General features: G+C 34.1%; 1 protein-coding gene across 12 annotated transcripts in view; it reads right to left on the bottom strand.

The window, feature by feature from the left end:
• The window catches only part of Robo2 (roundabout guidance receptor 2), a 1,518,906-nt gene that overhangs the window by 87,421 nt on the left and 1,409,607 nt on the right, over window positions 1–21,878 (bottom strand). For all 12 annotated transcript variants that reach the window (XM_041678470.1, XM_041678467.1, XM_041678468.1 and 9 more), the window contains 3 exons: window positions 11,831–11,955; window positions 8,196–8,367; window positions 4,422–4,627 (listed from right to left, as the gene is read on the bottom strand). In XM_041678470.1, the coding sequence (XP_041534404.1) occupies window positions 4,422–4,627; window positions 8,196–8,367; window positions 11,831–11,955 (503 nt within the window). The remainder of the gene's footprint in view (window positions 1–4,421; window positions 4,628–8,195; window positions 8,368–11,830; window positions 11,956–21,878) is intronic.

Raw genomic sequence — 21,878 nt, 5'->3', positions numbered from 1 at the left:
CTTATCAAAAGAATTCCTGAAGATCAATAAAACATAAAACTCAACGATCCTCCTGGTGTTTGGGGTCTGGGAGCTTGCGGTGCCAACATTTACTGTCAATGGGTTGGTGGAGCAGGGATAATAGATGCGAGCAAAAGACAAAGGACAGTTTAAAGCAGGCTAAAGATGCAGAATTTAAGTTCCATGATGAGCATGAGTCTGTTTATGATATGTAGTAGATTACAGAATATCACACCTTCAGGTTTAAAATTAATCTAAAACTCAAAGAGTCATTGATTCTCAGATAAATCATTAGTATATGAAGTTACTTTCACGTTGTCATTTAATTGATTTTAATGTCATATGTATTTAACTGTCATTTGAAATTGCTCTAGCTTGTCACTCTTTTCTATATGATTTCTGTAAAATTGTCTTCTATCTTGCAGGGAGGATGGGAGTAGCCATCGCAGAATAAGCCATTCTTTCCAATGTGGCTGCAAGTGCATTATAGTCATTAGGAATCTTTGCATTTAAGAAGCATCACTCACAAGCTAAATATAATGAGCTGAAGTTGGATTTTAATGGGATGTTCATTTGAATATGGACTGTGAACATGTAAAAGAATTTGCATTTTATTATAGCTGTTGAACTAAAATGTAGCACTTGTTATTCTGTGTAAAAAGAAGAGTATGTAGGTAATGTATCTTAACTGCATCCCCTTGTCATTGTGTGGAGATACGAGTCTGACATTAGCTGTGGTAGGTAGGTTTTAATGAGTATTGGAATATTCAACTTCTCAAAAGATACAGTTTCAGATACCAATTAGCTGGACTAGGAGAACTTAGCATCCATCATGTTATTTTGTTCTCTTGCCTTATGCATTGAAAAAAGAAATCATGAGACACAAAGGATCTGACCTATAGGAAACCTCTCGACGACACCAGTGAAGTGGTAAAGCCTGTCTTAATCCTCCTTTAACAGCATCCATTGTACAGAAAAAGAACAATGTGCTCAATTTGGCACCGATCAAAGCCCAAATAGCTTTGGAACCTCACTTTTGTGTTGCTATGATCACCATCACCGTGTTCTTTCTTTGTGCTTTTGATAGGACGTTTTCTGATCAAGAGTGCTTCACTTTCTTTCTCTCCTTATCCTTGCATCCTTGACCAGTTTCTTTTAGCAGAAATGAATAGGTTAGCACACTCTGTCACCCCTTTTCTCCTTGGACAGTTAGCTACAAACAAGCCTCCTGGGGATGACTTCTCAGAGACACTATTCAAAGACCTGTGCAAGGAGTCAAAGCTTGCTTGACATCGTCAAGCCTCTACCTTTAATTACTTCTCTCTAACATTCCTAGGGATCTTGACTATCCATGCAAACACGTGCTTTAATGCAACAAAACAGTAAAAAAGCATTAACCTTCACGGCCCAAGTCTTCCTTTATCTCAGAATGAGGTTAAAATGTTTATGCAAGGAGAACTGTTATGAATTTTTTAATAACTTCATTTTTTTCAATGAAAGTTAGCTAATTCAGAAAGAATTTTTAAAAATCATATTTAAAAAAGAGTCCATGTGTAATTTACTTTCCATTCACAGAGCTTGGCAGTACTTTTTGCCTACACAGTTACAGACACCTAATCATAAATAAATGTGTCAAAAACATACATTGGAGAAACGACAGTCTTTTCAAAATTAGGGAAATCATTGAGGTAAGCAAAATAAGCCAGACTCAGACAATTCCTTCATGTTTTCTTTCATATGTGCAACCTAGATTTAAATTTGTCTATGCATGTGGGGGGGGGGCAGGGTAAAGAGATTTTTAAGGAAGTTATAATTATTTTTTTAAATAAAGTTAAGGTCATACTTACATGTACTAAAGTTTATAAGTTTTGCAAATATATGTATGGTATACTGATCAATTACCATATATATGCTTAATTGTAAATATATTGCATCCTATGAAAAGAATCATCTTCACTAGAAAATACACATCAAAGCGTTTTACCTTTAGCCCTGGCTTCTGAACATGAATTTTCAATATTCAGCAAATTTGTGTATTCTTCATTTTATCCACTTATTTATCTTTTATCTATTATCTACTATCTATTATCTATCTATCTATCTATCTATCTATCTATCTATCTATTTATCTCCTATTTATTACCTCTCTATTATGATCTATGTATCATCTATCTATCATCAATTTAAGTATCTATCTTCTATCCGTCTATCTTTCATCTATCTATCTGTCCAATTATCTATCTATCTATCTATCTGCCTGCCTACTTATCCATCTATCATCTATCTATATACTATCTATTTATCATTCACCCATCTATACATCTATGTGTATCTATCTATGTATTTATGTACTTATGAATGTATGCATCCATGCACGTATGTATGTGTATCTATCTATCATCTGTTTATTATATATTTATCTACTATCCATTTATTAGCTATCTGCCTATAATCGATGAATCAATGTATGTATCTATCATCTATCTATTTGATGTATATGATATATGTGTGTCAAGGCTTTTGTTGGGAGGTGACAGGAAGCTTGAAGCTTCACTTCTCTCTCCCCTTTATCTACGTGGGTCTTAGTGACTGAACTCTCGTCTTCAGGTATGGTGGCAGCTGTTTTCACCCACAGAGTCATCTTGCCTGATGATGACTCTGTTATATTATTTATTTATTTATTAATTTACTTCCCTTTGTCTTGGTTTTTCATTTCTGCCCAAGTGTCACATTTTACTAATCATTCTTGAACTAAATAATTACCAATATTTTTATATAGTATCTCCTTTCCTATCTCACTTTTGGCTTCCATCCACCCAGGCCTGTGATTATTTTAAAATATTGCTCTGCTACCATGTCTGCTAACTGTTGTTGCATGGGTGACTATCACACATAGCTGAGTGATTGAGCTGTGCTGGGAGCAGACAGGCAACCCTTATAGTAAAAGCCTCCAGGTTTTCACTTATGTAATCCTTCACCTCACTAATGCGGAGATGATACCTTGAGAGTGGATTCTGATCAGTAACATACTTGAAGGTTTCAGCTACTGTATCTGAGATTTAATGCCATGAAACTGAAATGCCCACTTTCCTCGGCAGCTTTCAAGTGGACTATCCTCATAGTCATATAAGCATACATATTAGGGAAACCCACAGAGCAAGAGTCTAGAGGCTATCACCAGAAAATGCCCAAAAGAAGGTGGATAGTTAATCTAACCATCCTAAGAAACTTGAGGTAAGCAACAATCATAGCACATTGTCTGGAAGTCAATCAATCTTGCCTTGATTTGCTGGCAAGCCCCTAACCCTAACGGGCAGGTAAGCAAGCACTGCAACACTTGTTCTTCCTAGCTAAGTCATGCCATTGTTTTCAGTTAATTTTTTAACGGAAATTGTGAGAAAATAACTGTGTCTTGCTTTAAACCACAGTTTTTCCTAAAATGTTCTTAAAATTAGAAGAAAATTAATACAACATTCGGAATCACAAACTATGTTCAATCATCTTTGATGTAAATCCAACTTGTCTCGTTTTGAGCCACGGTCATTGTTTTTCATGTACATTCAGTTAAAATACCTGTGACTTGTTCTCATCTACAGGCATAAAGAGAAAATTTGTAGCAACCTAAAATAAAAAAACTAGGGACTCTGTTCAACTATCCAAACATGTCTTATATAAACACAGTCTCATTCTTTTATTCCTTTCATGAAATCATTTGTTGAGCCAGTTTACCCACATAACCTCACAGTCTTTCTTGATTTTGAGAGTAACTTTAGCAGCATCTCTTATTGTCAAATGATTTTAGCTCTCTGTTACTCTCCAAAACTTTCTGTAAAAAAAGTTCCCAATATTGGGAAGAGAGCTGTTTGGTGCTTGCTTTGTAGGCATCAATGCAGGAGTTGGATCCCCAAACCCACTTAAAAAATCTAGAAATTGTGCTGTGTTTCTGTGATTCCAACACTGAGAATGTTGAGAAGAGTGGGGTTCTGGGCTCTGCTCTAATTGAGCTCAAGTCCCAAGGGAAACCTTGGCTATTCTCCACACTCTCTGTTTAAGGAATGCCCTGGTGAAAGTATTTTGAAGAAAGAATGAGGTTGTCCTCTAACTTCTAAGTGCATAAATGAACATATGCATGTATTCAAACATACATACACAACAAAAATTAAAGTAATACACAAGAACTTTAATTTCACTGAGGACATGCATATAGATGAACACTTGAAATTGTAAATAATGAAAGGACATGATAGTCTTCCTTATAATTTCAATTAATCATAGCTAAGACAAAAATAACAAGACCTATCATAAAAAGTACAGTGATCATGCTGAGGTATCAGAATTTGTTTTAGTACACTGTATAAGTCTTCTTTAGAGCAAGGCTGTTGATAAGATGAAGAGACAATTACAAGCCAAATCCTACATACCCGTAAATTCTTAATTTGCAGTGTTCCTTGTTCCTGGATCGTTGCTCTTGGATCTCTACCCAGAAAAGTGAAGCCCTCCTTTAGCCAGCTAATGACAGGAAGAGGGTCTCCAGTGGCTTTACATTTCAGTAAAGCTGTACCATCTACTGCAAGTGTTTGGTTTATTGGTCCTTGCAGGATTATTGGTGGAGGTCTATCTGTCAAAACTAAAAGGTAAACACATATTCAGGAAATTTAGACTTCTATGACACTCGGCAGTCATGATATATTGACATTGAATGGCAATAGTCAACACCTAAAGCATGTTACAATTGTTTATAATGTACATAGTCTTTTCAATATCTATATTTTCCAACCATATACATTGGATACATATCTACATATATTGCATAAAGACCATACTATTGTCTTAACTTACTGTGCATTCATTATAATTAAAATGATTTGAGGATAAATTTTGACATTTTAGGAAGATTAAATTGTATTGAAGAGCTTAGTCACAATGAAATTAAAGTAAAAATATAGGTAGGTTCTAGCTGTTAATCGTAAATTGTTCATTTATTGTTCATAGACATACTTTTTAAAAATTATGTGACATATTGAATGTAAGACTAATCATTTTTCTTTTTGTTATAAATACATGTGCATTATATAAATTAGTATTCATAGCAGCTGTTGAATGCTATATTTACATAGACTGATGTGTTTTGTGCAAGAAAAACATTAAAACTTAAGTAATTTATATGCAAAATCATGCCATTCGGTCTTTAAACTATAGTCATGTCATTTGAATGAGTTCACTGAGTAGATACATACAGATAAGAAGAAGAAATTAGTCAGCTAGAATGTATGGCATGACTAAATTCACACAATGAGTATTTACATTCAGCATAATGTCACAGAGTTCTAGCACAGTGTGTTTCCTTGTTTATGAAACATCGTCTTATAAAATAATATTCATTTTTTAAGAAATATTTCAAATGATATAAAATTTAATGTCTGACATGGTAGAAAAACAAAATTAGTTGAATATTATGTTTCTTTAAGAATTCACCAGATTATCACAAAATCAGTATGATATGCTCAATTAAAAATAATAACTTTTGCCGGGCGATGGTGGCGCACGCCTTTAATCCCAGCACTTGGGAGGCAGAGGCAGGCGGATCTCTGTGAGTTCGAGACCAGCCTGGTCTACAGAGCGAGTTCCAGGACAGGCTCCAAAGCCACAGAGAAACCCTGTCTCGAAAAACCAAAATAATAATAATAATAATAATAATAATAATAATAATAACTTTTAGAAAGGAAATATCTATAGTAGGATAGACAACACATATTTTTGTTTGTTATAAGTTTGTATACTTTCTTTTTCTATATTGTACATGTAACCATGCATGTTTACCTAGATGGATAAATACATATATATATATATATATATATATATATATATATATATATATACGCAATGTATGAACAAGCACACAGTGTATCTTAATGAAATCATATTAAATGCATAATATATGCAAATACTTGATAAGGACCAAACAGTTGTAATTGAACTGAAATCAGGCCATAGGTCCCTATATGTAAGGATGGATGCTCTGACTTCGGAGCAACATGTACCTATGATTCCAATTACTTAAAACCTACAAAAAAACAGACCACAATGATTTACTTGTAACAAACCCAAATTACAACCTCTTGTTTTATCTGTTTTTCTTATATTTAGGAGTAAATAAAATAATTTAATTGAATAAGGATGCATAGCATTATAGTAATTGTAGCAGATCTGAAAATAACTGGACAAATGGAAGCTTAATGGAAAGGCTTACAGGTTTTCAAGTTAAATTCAAGTCATAAAGCATTATAAATAATTATATAATCAAGGGAGAAAATGTGTCTTCATTACCCAAGTAAAATGTGTTTATCAAATTTTAAATGCCGTGGCCTATCTGTTCCAGGTTAAATCGCGATGTCAAATTCACAGTAATTTCTTATAACCTGCTTTTATTGTCCTATTTCTGACATCATCAGACACAACTAAAGGTCAACTAATTAGAATCCCCGTCTTTGTGGCACACCTAAATAAGTAGCTTATTGCCTTTTGAATGACTCCAATCAATAAGGTAATTGAAAATCTCCCGGCTAGAAGGAATTTCAGTGGCAGGGATGTTATATCTGGAAGATGACCACAGCTTTCCATGACACCGAAGTCAAAGGTTAAATGAACATTTAGGATTTTCACTGATCTGTGAAGAACTCTGTGGTCTTCTTTAACTACACATTATAAATCCTTAGTAAAACATTCAGATAAGGCCACAGTGTGACATTTATTGTCAACATAAAGTGGAAAATGTATTTTATTTCTCTGGGCTTTTTACATGCTATTGGCTTTACCCATAGAGTGGTCATTACAAATTTTTTAATTTGGAGTAAAAACATTGGAGAATCAAAGAAGTGAACTTACTTCAAATTAATCATATGTAAGGATATAAATATATTTTATATATTTAAAACAAGAATATATTAAATACTTTGGTCCAAATGTCTTATTTTTCAAACATATGTCTAGACATTTTTTGTGGTACAAAACATGAGAAATTTTAAAGCCATTATCTTTTATTCTGATAAAAAAAAATATGGTAGCCCAGAGGATCAAAGATCTTGCCCTCTAGAGAAGCCTTGCTCATCAGAGTTACCCTTGAACTGGGCTTCTTCCTCAATTCTAGGGCAACAAGTTCATGTACAGCTCCAGCAGGTACAGCCCACAGCCTCAGCCTCTCTCTAGACAGTGTCTGTCTGTGCTGCCCAGCCATGCACCATTTCTGGTACAGTGCTAAATTGAGCCTTGCCATAGATAGATATTAAAAGATATTGTCTTTCTATTAATTTAAATGGCTTTTAAACTGCATGTGTATTTGGAGTATAGGAAAGCACAATGACTTTCACCAGAATAACAGAAAGAAAATCTTAGAGTATGCAGATCAAGAACCCGGTATCTCAGAAACTACCCTAAAGAAGAAAAAAAAAAGCCAAAAATAAGGCAAAATCTCATAAAAATATAACAAAAATGAATAATTTTTAATTTAAGACGTCAATGATTGGGAAAAATTCATGTTCACAGCTGACACATTATCTAAATCCGCCAAGCTATCAAGTGCAATAAATAAACGATTGGTGAAAAACTCAGATCCTTTTCAACTTTTAGTAGAAATTAAAACTCAAAGTATAAATGTGCAAGTATAAAAATAATAATTTTAGCATTCATTACTATTTCAGAATGTTATTAATTAATTTAAGTTAGTGAGTGTATAATTAAAGTTGGAAGCATATAATATGATTAGCTAACTAAAATCTCATTTCTGTTTACTGATAAATTTAAAGATGATATTTCCTATATTTCAGTCAAATAAAAGCATTAATAGCTATTAGAAGCAACCATTCAGGAAAACATTCAATTAAAACATCCAGATGACATTTGTAAACACAATGAGTCACATTACTTGTTTAAAATAATGTACCACTGCAAATTTTAATGCTCTAAATAGCTGTCTTTAAGATTCTCTTTTTTGTGGGGGATGGGTGGTATAAAATCAGAGAGAATTAAAAACTATTAACAATTATTACTTTACTTATGTAAATGATATATACTTGCTAAGGCAAAGATATTCTGCAGACACCGATACAAATGATTCAACAACTCAAGAGTCTCCAAGCCTGATGTGTATATCTAAATATAAACATTATACTCATGAGAAAACTCGTGATAAATCTCACCATCGGTAACCTCCAACTGCGCTTTAGCTAAGATGCTTCCTGCCACTGTTAAGGCCTGACAGATGTAGTATCCTGCATCTGAACGCTGGATGTTGGTGATGGTGAGGTCTCCAGAGGGGGACACTGAACTCCGGCTAGTGGGTTGCTGAGGTTGGTTTGGGAAAAGCAGGTTCTGTGGGGAAGAAAAAAAAATAAGACGAAACACAGACTCTTCAGTGCTTCTCTCTCCGCAAGGAAAGTCACATTAACAACAACTACAACACTGTTGGCATACGGTTGGAAAACTAGAACTTAGAGACTTAAAAACACATAGTATTGAAATTATTGTGTGTACCACAGTGAGTTTTACTGGAAAGTCAGCATGATGTAGCTGGAGGAACAATCGTCTGTGCTTCTTAAAATTCAGTACTTTTTAAATTTAAATTTGGATTTGGACATCATTCTTACAGTTTTATAGTCCACTGTATCGTTTTTCAGCACACAGATCTGAAAGATATTGACCTTATCAGGGTCATTAACATTACTATATATCAACTATTTACACCCTAATGTTTCCTAGTTAAATATTTCATCTTTGAAATCTAGTGCTCACAATTAAAATAAACATACGAAATACTATTCTGATGCCCGAGTTCCAAGACACCGTAAGGATGTTGACTGTAATGATAAGTAGGGATGTAGTTTATAAGCTGGACAATGACAAGCAATGCCAAATACCATTGTTGTTGACCAATTTGAATATGTCAGGACAAGTGCTAATGCACACTGACTAAGGGTGGCTTCTGTTTTTGTGAAAAGTTTTCCATTGTAAGCTATAGTAGATTCCAAAAGAACTATGAAAAAAAGAGACAATTTAAGCAAGGTGAAGTAACTTGTTTAAAATAATAGAGACTATGGCATGGCTCTGAAAGTGCCACATGAATCTCCTATGACCTTCATAGTGTTACTTTCTTCTAAAAACTGTTTGCTGCCCTCTCCATTAAAGCCTGACACACACCTCAGACAGCTCAAACACGAGAACTCAAAGTTCGTCCATGAGAACAGGATCATTAATTTGGATGACCTATGATGCTTTACTGTTGTTCAATTAAGAAAAACATGTGGCTACAATAAATCATACTGAGGTATGTTTCTAGCTGCATTATAAATAATGGCATATCAATTTTTATGTTGTATTTACTTACAAAAAAGAACATTAGAACCCTCTGGGATCTGTTTGCAATATAGTAATTAATTTTCCAGGTTTGTAATTAAACAATTTCAATAAGTTGAAATCTGAAGGTAATAACATTCAATGAAAGGCACAAGACACATTTTCACCTTAAAATATTTTTACCCTTGAAGTAATGCCAGTGGAAGAGGATAAAATGGGGTATTAACACTTTTCAATTACGCTAAATGACTTTAATCCAGCAAATGATGTCCTACTTTAATTAGAAGCTCTTCTCTTTATTGCGACATGATGGATGTCCACTTTATTAGATTCAAGTGTGACACTATAAGCCCACTTTACATAAACATTACCATGCTATTAAATGCTGTCTAAAAGGAGCAATGTTTGCCAGCATATCAGCAATATAATTTAAAAATGTTGTTGCCCTCTTCTCAAAGTTATTTTACTACACAACACTAGGCATTTTCATATACTTGAAAGATAATTTGAGAACAAACTAAATCTCCTGTGGAACCAAATATAATACAGATATAAGCCATCGACAAGAGAAGGGCCTAAAATTTAAGCGCAATTGAAAATGATACAATGTGCACTTTTCAACGATTAGCCATTAGAATACTAATTTACATTGCACTAATCCATCAGAGGGCCTAATTGTCCCAGGATCTCTTCCTCTTCAGTGGAATATCATTCTACCTTCTAAATGACTTGTTGACATGGAAAGTGGCATTTGATTGAGTTGAATCCATCATCTGTATTCCCAGGTTGTATGACACAGGCAAAAGTAATGGATTACAAGTCAAGCTCAGGAACTCTGCAGAGCCCTGGAAGTGTTTGAGCATCTTATTAATACTAATTGGCATTATCATCTCACATTGAAGAATATGGACCATTAAGTCTAGGCTCGCAGTTCTTTCGACTGATGGATAGGGACAGATCACTATAAAAATTGAATACCGGAAGCAGGAAGATATTTTGATATGTCTCAATTCAATGAATTTTGGTAATGTCAATTAATTGAATGGAAATTTACAGCTTGTTCAAATATTTCATCTTTATCCTTATTCACTTATTCTCTCTTTTTTCACTCCCTTGGCAGAGATATTGGTGAAAGAAATAAAATTATATCTAATATTATAAACAAATCACCATACCTAATGAGAAAATTTATGTAAGATTATTAACAATATCTCTAGAATTAAATTTCACTTTGTCAAACAATACAGAAGGAATACTTAAATTCTCTTGAAAATTACTTTTCAAAGTCACTGATGATTGTGTTAAATACTCTCTGTTGATTGGACTAGATTACCAGCGTACATTTTAACTTGTGTTATATATTAGGGATGAAATTTGTAGGTTTATGAAATTATTTTAACTTATATCTTTAATTAGGAAAAGGACATGTTTCTTTTAACATTTTTATAATTCAACCTGAAGTAAACTTTTTTTTTATTTCAGAATTACTGAACTAAAATAAAAATTAAACTGAAATTAACTCCTGAGGAGAAATTCATCCCGTGCAGTTTTCAGAAAGCGTGTCACTATCAACTGTGGACGTTTAGAGAGATTCCATTACCCCCTCCCCCAACTTCTTTCAGAAGTTGGAGTGGCAAGTGAACATGCTGAGAAAAAGCACTGAGTGCTTCTTTTTGAGAAGTATGTGCCTTGTTGAGTTATTTATAGCACCGTCAGAATGAACACACAGCTCATTTCAAAAGGAATGTGCAGACAAGTTCGCAGGCTAAGTTTCTTAATTTCTCATCTACATCAAGATGGAAATTTGTATTCCCTCAATCAAGAAGCTAAACCCTTCTTTATAGTCTATCCAAATTTTACTTGAGACGAATAATGTACCCAGCTGAGTTTTCCGAATGACAGTGATAGATGTTTTTGCTCAGAAGGATCACAGCAAAGACAAGATAACTGTTCCCCATATAAAATGTGTTGTTTCCTGTGCAGAAGGGGAAAAAGGAAGAAAAGACTTCTTCCACCTTTAAATGGAAGTGTGCTTAAGTCTATAATTTTTTTATATTGCCCAAACATGGGGAGGGGGGTTGAAAGTAGATTCAGTCGCAATTAATATTGAATTTTCAAGAAGCCATTTCATTTCTTTTGTGCCAAGGACTGTTTGTTCTAGGCACTTCGTATGTGATACAATTAATCATAACATGCAACTGAATGCAACAAGGCAACATGACCTTTGCCATCAGAAATTTTAAATAGGTCGGGGCTCAAACTATTTTATTTCTCTTTTGTGTTATAGACAGGGTTTAAAAAATAACACTGGCAAATGAAGAGTGCTGTGTTGGATCACTTGACATCCAGTTATTTCAGAAGGATTTCTTTCTTAGAAACAAAATCCAGTGAGCATTGATAGCAGAGGAGATGAGGCAAGCTCTGAGGGTCACTGAGAGGAGAGGTCCAGAGATGTCACAAAAGCAGTTATGCCCCCACTCACCTGGCTGCCTTCTTTCTGCCAAAAAACAGCTGGCTGTGGGTTTCCTTTCGTTTCACAGGGGAATGTCACTGTCCGGCCCTGCGCAACAATCTGATCTCTTGGCCTAACCACAAACTGTGGAGGAGCTAGAATTTGAAAGGAAAGAAAGTGTAAATATCAACTTTCAACAACAATGAAAAAGATATCAAAGAGAAAAATCAGGTCCTCCGTGAGTGACTCAGAGACGAAGCTGGGCTCCGTGTCTTTACTTACTTTCGTGGATTTCTATCAACACAAAGGAAAAGAAAGAGCACACTCTAAAACGTGAGGAAAGAAGCAAGGTTATTAGCACACATACTCTAAATACTATGCGTTATCGTCCTACGTCCTAAACATTTGCTTAGAAAAATAGTCTCCTCATGTTTCTAACATTCTCAAGAAAAAAAAATGTACTTTTCAGTTTAGATGTGTATTGTGAATGGATCAAGACGAAAAAGGGTCAGCATCTTAAACAACTATCTCCTTCCTCAAAAGTCAAAGTATTAGCACACACAAATTTATAATGTTTAGGGGATATTTCTGAGACATAGAAATAACTAGAAGGTCTAAAGTTTGATCCAGATTCTCATCAAGCACTTGAACAATCGAGGCTTGGCAGGTAGCACTGAGATACTTGAGAGATGGGGACTACATACAAAGGTAGAACTAGTAGTATAAACGTGAGATATTTGAGAGATGGGGATTACATACAAAGGTAACTAGTAGTGTAAACATGAGATACTTGAGAGATGGGGACTACATACAAAGGTAACTAGTAGTGTAAACATGTGCACTGAAACAGTTGTTTTTGTTGTTGTTTTTGATTAACCTTAGTTCAGTAAGCAGTAGTCAGGCAAAGGTATGTTCTCCTACTGGGCACTATTAAGTTAGAGATGAGAAGCTAAAGGAGTTCATAGCCTTGAGAACCAAATATCAATGAAATTTGATGATGACACAAAGAAAGCACACCTAACAATGAGGAAGAATGTGATGAATACATGGGGGCTTCTCAGAGCACCTTAGAAGAACACGTCAATTATATCGCAAATAGCAAATGTAACAAGACACGAGAGAGGAATCTCCTGTATTATAGCATTTTTGAAAAAAATCTTTGCATAGAAAATGAGCATTATAATAATATTGAGTGAAAAGCAGCATTGGACAGTGGAATGATCAACACTTTCTAAGTCATGAGCTCACTGAAGAAGGTAGACCCAAAATCACAGCTACCACAACAATGCAGTAGGAGAAGAGTAAAAGGTTAAAATTATTAGTGTGTCTTAGAAATGAAGGATCATGCCACACTGCCAACTCTACTGTGGATATTTCTAATCTGAATGACAGCTGCAAAATGAACGCTCCAGAGGCTTCAGCATTTGTATGAAGATGGTAATGTTGGCATGAGGAATATTTATTCAGTAGGGTAATACATACAGTAAAGAGGCCAGCAGAATGGTGTGGATAAAGGTAAAAATCCAAAGAATGAGTAACTCCTTTAGAAAAAGAAAGAGATGGGAAAAAATCTTAGTGGTGCTCAGAATTAAAGGGGTCTAATGATAGAGAGAAATATGAGGGGCACTGAGGATATCCAGACAGTTCCATAAGGACATCTTCACACCAAGCATCTCCATGGAGAACATTGCCCTTATCCAAGAACTTTTAGAATAACTGTAAGTAGTTATTCAGGCTAGAAATTGAAACCAAACAAACAGCTTTAAACAAGCTTTAATTTGTACAGCCTGGTATATAAAGAAAAATCCTAAAAGCTGGAGTCTGGAGAATTGTAACAATATGCAGTGTCCAAGAAGAGTAAAATTCAAATAGTTATTAGAACAAAATAGCCCCACATAAACATAGAATCTAGTATACCTATCACAAATTCTACATGTTCTGCATATATAACATCATTTCCTCAAAGGGAAAAAATCAATAATAATTGTTTGGGCATAAATTTGTATTCAATTATAGTTCTTCTTTATTCAACCCATCTAACACACAGTTTGGAGACAGAAGGAAATAAATTTCCTAACTTAGACAATTCTTTAAATTAAGATGATGGCAGACTCACTCCAAGAGCATGAAATTACAAGATATTTACCATGAAAAATGACATTTTATACTGGATTATCTATATTTTGCCATTTTCTATAATAAATATGTATTTTAAGAAATATGTAAGACTCAGTGTATAAGTATTTGCTTTTGTAAACACAAGAAAGAAAAATAATAGTGCCAACAAGCATATTACCTTCATGAGAATTGTAATGTAGTTTAGCTTGTACATTCTTTGCAGACTTTAAAAACTCACTTCAATCAAAATCAGAAACTTTTCAACATAAGCCACATATTCAACACCTTTGTCATGTGACCTGCTTGATGTGCGAAAGACTTCAAAATGTCCCAAATAAATACTAGTACAAACTGTAGGAGCTCTAAGTAGTACTGTTTTATTTGATTTTTAAACTATAATAAACAATATATTACATGATATATCATCAAATAAGAATGTGCAAGAGGATATTATATTATTTATTTATTTTGATAAAATTACTATAACTACTTGAGGTATTTCTATAGATTTCCTAAATTTTACTTCCATACTTAAAAAAAAAATCTTTGTATTTTTTAAGACAGGGTTTCCCTGTGTAACAGTCCAGACCAGCCTGGAACTCCCTTTTTAGACCAGGCTGGCCTCAAACTTATAGAGCTCCACCTGCCCTTAGCTTCTTAGTGCTGTGATTTAAGGCGTGTGCCACCACTGCTTGACTTAAAAATAAATCTTTTTAAAATTGTATTTTCTATTATTCATGTGTATATGCATGTACTACTTAAATTTTTGGGCATATGCATTCATATACCCATGAAAGGTAGAGGCCAGAATAGGTTATCAGGTCCTTTCAAACTACAGTTATAGGTAGATGTAAGCCACCAGATGTTTGGTGCAGCAAACCAAAATTGGGTCCCTTTTTTGTTTGTTGGTTTTTGTGGTGAATGTTTATTTAAAACATTTTTAAGTCTTTATCCTACAACTTGGTTGCAGCTCTTTTTTTTGTTTTGTTTTGTTTTGTTTTGTTTTTGTTTTTGTTTTTGTTTTTCGAGACAGGGTTTCTCTGTGGTTTTGGAGCCTGTCCCGGAACTAGCTCTTGTAGACCAGGCTGGCCTAGAATTCCCAGAGATCCGCCTGCCTCTGGCTCCTGAGTGCTGGGATTAAAGGTGTGTGCCACCACCGCCCGGCCGGTTGCAGCTCTTGAAACCTAATTCCCCCCAATAATGACAAACAAACTACTACACCAGACATTTACCCTCTGAGAAGACACAATTCATGTCCTCATTTATCCTACTTTTTAACTGGTTCCAATCTCTCAGACGGTCTGTCTGGTACCTAGGATGGGAAGTAATTATAAGAAGGCTCTTGATCAATAGCCTTGATACTGATAAACATATAAATGAACATAGCAGAGTGTGATTCTTGAAGCAGTCATTGTTGTTGTTTTGTTTTGCCTTGTTTCTTTATGCAGTACTTAGGAGGTGAAGGCACCTTGATCTCTTTGTGAGTCTGAGGACATCCTGGACTATATAGAGAGTTTCAGGACAGCCAAGGTGACATAGTGACACTCTGTCTAAAGACCAAACCCTGCAGAAGACACTTGGAGAAAAGATCAGAAAAGCACTGAAGAATACACACAATGAGGAAAGAAGGGTACTACCACAGGACACCTATGTTTGAGCTGTGTTCCAAGATTGATGGGCAGTAGTGAGGTCACTAGGCATGGAGGAAATCAGCACAGAAGGCAGGGAACTGTGGAGCTGTAATCTCTGGATGGGATTTAAGAGTCTAAAGGACCTAGCATAGTGAGCTGACTATAGATAGGCCTGGATAATTTACACTAAAGGAGTTTAAGCTTTTGCCCTGAAAAAAAAAAGTATTCAAAAATATTTTGACAATGAATAAACCAGATTTGCCTTTAGAATGACTCTTTTGGAAGCAATCTGGATAGAGATTGGGCACACTGATTAGATAAGCAGAGAGAGGCAAAGGTCTAAAAAACCTTAGAATGTTGGAATAGAACATCCAGGTAGAAATTGTGCTATATGGGGGCACCCAAAGGTGCCATTATCACTTAAACAAAATATTTTTCCATACTGGAGCACAACAGTTATTCCTGGTGGTATTATCTAAAAAGAATAGGAAATTATAATTTCCTGAACTTTAACTCTGTAAAAAAACGACTATCAAATGATTTATTGGTACTATTCATAAAACAAGCCTTGTATAAGATATTTAGTCACGATAATTTTTTTTCTAAGTTGTATTAGTTAGCTACACTTCTAGTGATTCTAATCATTTCCTGTTTCTTGAACTCAATTCATTGGTCTCAATGGATCTGCCATCGTCTTAGCATTATCTTATATCATAAAATGTTAAATCATTTAGCACAGCAAAATTCAAAGAATTCTTGAGTCTTTGAAAATGTCTGACCTATTGTCACCTAAAGTCTGGACAAGAGAAAAAATTAGAACAATCACTTTTTCTCTGGTAGACTTCTGGCCAATGATCTATATTGCAATTTCTGTAAGGGAAGATTGGCTGTAGAAATTTATTTGGGGGAGGTACTAAAATGAAAAATGACATCAATAACTCTTCTGGTAACACTCCACAGTATCAGTATTTCTATCAGGTGGTATCAAAGATGGTTTAAAAAAAAAGTGTGTCTGTGATGGCACCAGTGGGAGGGAGCAGCCAAAGGAGGCATTCCATCAACAGAACACAATTACAAAGTGTGGTGTATATAAAATGGATTCTGAGAGGGCTCTCATTAAATATAAGAAACAGAGTTAGACTCTCAAGATGGCCATTCAAAACCCACATTTAAACCCAAAGGAAATTACAAAAAAAAAAAAATGAGTTAAATGAGTTGTAAACTCCAGAGGAATTTACTCATTAGAAAAATGGCAATTTTACTACATGTCTTTAAGATAAAAACTATGAAAAACATATTTCTATTCTCTAAACCTGGAAACATTTGAAATTTTTCTTCCAATTATGATGCACTAATATACTTGCTAAATCTGCCAGGTGATTATATCTTATTGCTATGCCTGCAAGAGTAGAGAAAAGGAAGCCTGGTTCCACAATCCAGTGTTTAATCAGAACATGTTAAAAGAAAAAACAAAATAAAAAGCAACAGCTATCAAAGAAAAGTGCATTGTATGAATGTCACAGAAGCACACCCTAATAGCAAAAGGTCAATTAAAATTGCAGGTCTCGGATAATTCCATTGAAAATGTGTTTTGAGAATTTAAATAAAACTCGCAGCAAATGAGATCTGATTTCTGCTAATTTATGCTTCAATACTGCATTCAGCCCAAGCTGCCTTCAATCAAAGTCATGCTAGAGCACTCTTATGCTAATGCCTGCTGGTGAGCCAGAGTGGGTGGAATGAAAATCAGAGAGCAGAACATGAGTAGGAAGCAGAGGCCATGCTCGAGGTGGGCTTCGAGATGAGGGGAGGGGAACCTTAAAGGTCAATCACATCATGTTCAAGTTGTTTCTACAGGAACATATGACTTTCTGCGGCTACCATTACCATGGAAATAGTCATGCGGCAGTTAGGGCCATTAGGATGTGATATGCAGCGGTTCCAGTCACACTCAGCCACTGTCTTCTTTCATTATGATTTGTTATCTGGATGAATCAACTCTTGATCCCAGAATAATCACTTTGAACCTACTAACTCATGTAGAAAACCGTTTTTGTTGATTTGATATGTAAGAATATTTTTAAAACAATCTCCTCAATTACTTGCTTGAGCTACACATTATTTCTCACAACTTCTTTAACACAATGGCAAAATTAACAACAACTGAGTATGAATCAAGCAGCAAAGACCATGTTAAACTGTCCACAGGCATTAGTTTATTTCAAAGGCAAAGTTTTGCATGTTTCAACTAAACTATTTCTATATTGAGACGAGTGAGTTGAACCTTTTAATGAGTGCATCAGTTATGTAAAAATGTTATGTTGCTGGATAAATTTGACATTTGGTTCACTTCAATGTTCTATTAATGTATCAATTAGATATTAAGTTCTTAATTTAAATTGATTGATATTAGAAAATGACATAATTAAACATATAATATTTCATGCTGTATAATCAACCAAAACACTAAGAATTTAAGGTTATAATTTTTAATATTGAATAATATGCAATAGATTACATGATGCTTTCTTTGAATAATTGTTATTACTAATATAGCACAAACCATAATCTTATTCTAGTGAGTTACCATCTAAGACAACCCTCCTCAGGAATACTTGCTTCAGCTCTCCCTTGATATCAACCCATTCATTGCTTTTTAATTAGTGGCAAGGAAGTCTTAAAGTGTTTATATCTTTCTATAATGTGTGCAAATTATTCTCTTCCATGTAGCATTTTAGCTTGATATGACAGTCAGGGTTTGCATGTCTCTGTGTCTCATATCCCTCACCTAGATGTAGAATTTCAAAATTCGTGTACTCCTTGTTACTTGCATAGTTGTGTGCCTGTTCTTGTGGTCTTCAGGCACTGTCATCTATTATCCTAACTTAGCTGAGATGGATGAACCTGAACAGATTTTGAGCATGTACTTGCTATGCAATCTCCATAGAAGGAACATGCCTTTACTCGATGCAAGTTGTTTATTTTCCCCTTATTTTTGTGTTTTGTTTCCTGAAATAAATGGTAACTTCTCTTCATTGAAATTTGCTCTTGAACATTTCAAGAATCCCTACACAGAATTCAGTAGACAGTGCTCTACACCAAGGTAAGAAGACCATAAACAAGTACTCACGGTCTCAGAGAAACAAAAAACAGGAACAAAGATAGACATTGTGCAGCATTGAAGCATGGGATTTCCTGAATATCAGTTAAGTTTATCCGACCAAGAAAAATAGTGAGAACTGACTTCATTACAATAAAATAGATTCCAGGAGCAAGACATAAATGCTCATTTAAATGACAAATAAATTCTAATTGATAAATGATTAGTTCTTCAGCACTCAATTGTACTTATTTTCACTGTTTGGTATTTTACTTGATTTCAAAATAACTTGTTAATACTGGAATTGAATACATAATGTCATCAAATATTTAACTTTTAAATACACCAAAACATAATTTATCTCCAAAGATGATATTTATTTGTAATGAAAAATACAAATCAATGACATAGGATGTATAATAATAACTTTAGTAAAGCCTGTGTAAATAATGGTTTCAGTTTTATTATTTCCAAGGAATTATAAATTATCAAGTTACTAAATTATATAACTCATCAACTAAATTTTTATGTCCATAGCAATTATTCCTCCAGAGGAGATACGTGGCTTATTTTCAAGACTGAAACTCATTAATATTTTAATTTCTTATTCTATGTAAATCTCGTTAATATTTAAAATTATTATTCTATGTAAAATATTCATATATTTATCTTTCTTTCAACAAATGTCTGTTATCTCTACCTGCTTTTTCAGTGTCAAAATGATTTTTTTTAAAAGGAAATTACTAAATTGGTCACTGCTCTCATAAATACAAAATATATGAAACAGTCTGGTGATAGGATGGCTATGGTATATGATGCCCGTACTTTAGGCTCTACTCTTGACTAGAGCTTTTACACACATGTACAACTGCATCAGTATTGTATGACTGAAGATGTGTTGCTGGCAAGCTGTACCTCTCTAGAGTTTGGGATCACTTTTATAGAACTCATTGATTGTATGACGACTAATTTTGGAGGTCTATGGAATACTTCAGATCTTCCCTAATTATTGTCTATAACTTAAAATTGTATGGCTATAACAGGCAATAAAGTTGGCCAGTGATTTTTTTTTTTATCTAGTGACCATAAAATGAGAAAGGTGATTTATACATTGCCACAGAGAACAATAGTGGATGGGATTCCAAGGAGAGCAAAAGAAAGAAGGGGTTAATCTGTAAAAGGGAGAGTGCAGGTATTTCTCACACAGGAAGCAATACCCAGTGTCGATATACCCCATCTATTGCCTCACCTGCTTTCTGTGTTGACAGTGGTAGTTTAATTATTCTGCTCTTTTTGTTGTTTTGATAAACGGAAGGATTATGTGAGTGGGGTCATGGAATTTTCAGAAGTAAATAGTCTTTAGAAAATTTCCATTAATTTTCTAATGTCATTAAATATTTCTACATTACAATTAATATAATAATGAACTAAAAACTAAGACAGGCATGCTTATGGAGAACTTTAAATTATATTAGATTTCAGATTACTAAAGCAGATTTACTTGCAATTATAGGTAAGCAGAGGAAGTCATGTAAGCAAAATAAATTAGGCTGTGTTTAATAGGCAGTGTCATGGAATGTCTGATGATATAAAAATCACAAGTTGAAAACTATGCTAAAATTTTTAACAAGTTTACCATTTTAAATCTCATTTTCCATGCTGTTTTGTCATTTACAAATATATACTTTTGCTCTTTTAAAAATACATTACTTTTTTTATTCCTTAGTTTTAAATTTTATCCTTGTAAAATATTTTTGTCATATTATCTCCCATCTGCTATCTTGATGAAGATTTTGGTAATAAAATAGTGAAATTTTGCTTTTAGTTGTACTACTAACTTGCAAGGGAAATTGTTTTATATTTTAAAAACCTAGTTATTTAATAAGAACCTGTCCACATTACTTGTAAAAACAAATATCTCATTTTTTTTAATCAACAAAAGAAGAATAAAGGTTGCTGGAAAGTAAACCCTGAATTGGCCTAATATCTTAAATTAGGAAGGGTGCATCCCTCATATGTGGAGCAGAAGGCATTGGGATATTGGGAACGAGGAGGGAAACCCATTGCTTATAGGTAATACTTCAAGTAAATGCTAAGACAAGACATCCATTTGTATTCACTTAACTTGTCAGCTTGCCAGGACTGTCACCCCAGCACTCTAGCTATCCCAGGAAGGCAGCTCCTGTCCCGTTATCTCATGTCTTTTTTAGGAAGACTACACAAGATGCCAGTCAGAGAAAGCAAAATCGAAAGGACAAAAAAAATCTTGCAACCAAGGAACAAATGATACCAAAGGGTTGCTTAGTTAACGGAATTTTAATATGCAATTGCAATGTTTCTTAATAACATTAATTACACGCTTAGTAAGGCACCGTCCTAACTCATTAGTACTTTCTTTCTGTTGCATTTTATCTCCTACCAACAGAATGGGGCATAGAAGACTGGCCTGTTACTATTAATATTGCTTCATCTTTTAATGGCACCATTTAAAGCTGTTTGCATAAACATTTTCCAGGCAACTCTTACCTATGTATGCATATGTGTACATCTAGTAACTGTGCCAACGTTTGGCATGCCCCTATAACATGCTAAGTGTTAGCTAGAGACAGCAGAAAGATGAAAATAGCACTTTCTAGCAAAACACTCAGAGTTTTGTACAGATATGAAAGTAACTGCAACAATAAATTTCAGAAATAATACTGGCCCAAAGAGTTTAAAATATATTTAGAATTATTTAAATCAAATTTTAATTAGTTGTATGTTTTTATATATTTAATGAATATAATTATGGACCAATTGCCTGAGTAAAATAATATATTTAAATAAGTTCTGTAAGAATTCAAATGCCATATAATAGTTATGTGTAATGTGCATGGAAGAATTGTTAATGTCAATATCTCCTGACAGCATTGTCCAAAATTACCATTATTTCTAAAAATAAAATTGTTCTTATTATGTAGTGCTCAAATGGCAATATGATTTATTCAGCTTGTAGTAGTTTAGATATGATTATTTTCAAGTTTAAAGAATATGACATAGTTCTTTAAGTATGAAATTTAAGCATATCGCTTTCATATTACACATATATGGAAATACTACAAAAAATTAAACTTTTGATATCTAGTGTCTATAATGGAATTAGACTTGTTTTTCCATTTTCTGCTATTGCACAGAAGAAAAGAAGTTAATAATAAGAGAATTCTACCATAACCCCAAACCACAAATTTTA

The sequence above is a fragment of the Microtus oregoni genome, unplaced genomic scaffold (genome assembly GCF_018167655.1).
Source record: "Microtus oregoni isolate MIOR12 unplaced genomic scaffold, Mior012 000030F_ref0000283, whole genome shotgun sequence".
Classification (NCBI taxonomy): Eukaryota; Metazoa; Chordata; class Mammalia; order Rodentia; family Cricetidae; genus Microtus; species Microtus oregoni.
Note: the sequence above shows the minus strand (reverse complement) of the source record. Positions and strands in the feature narration are given on the sequence as shown.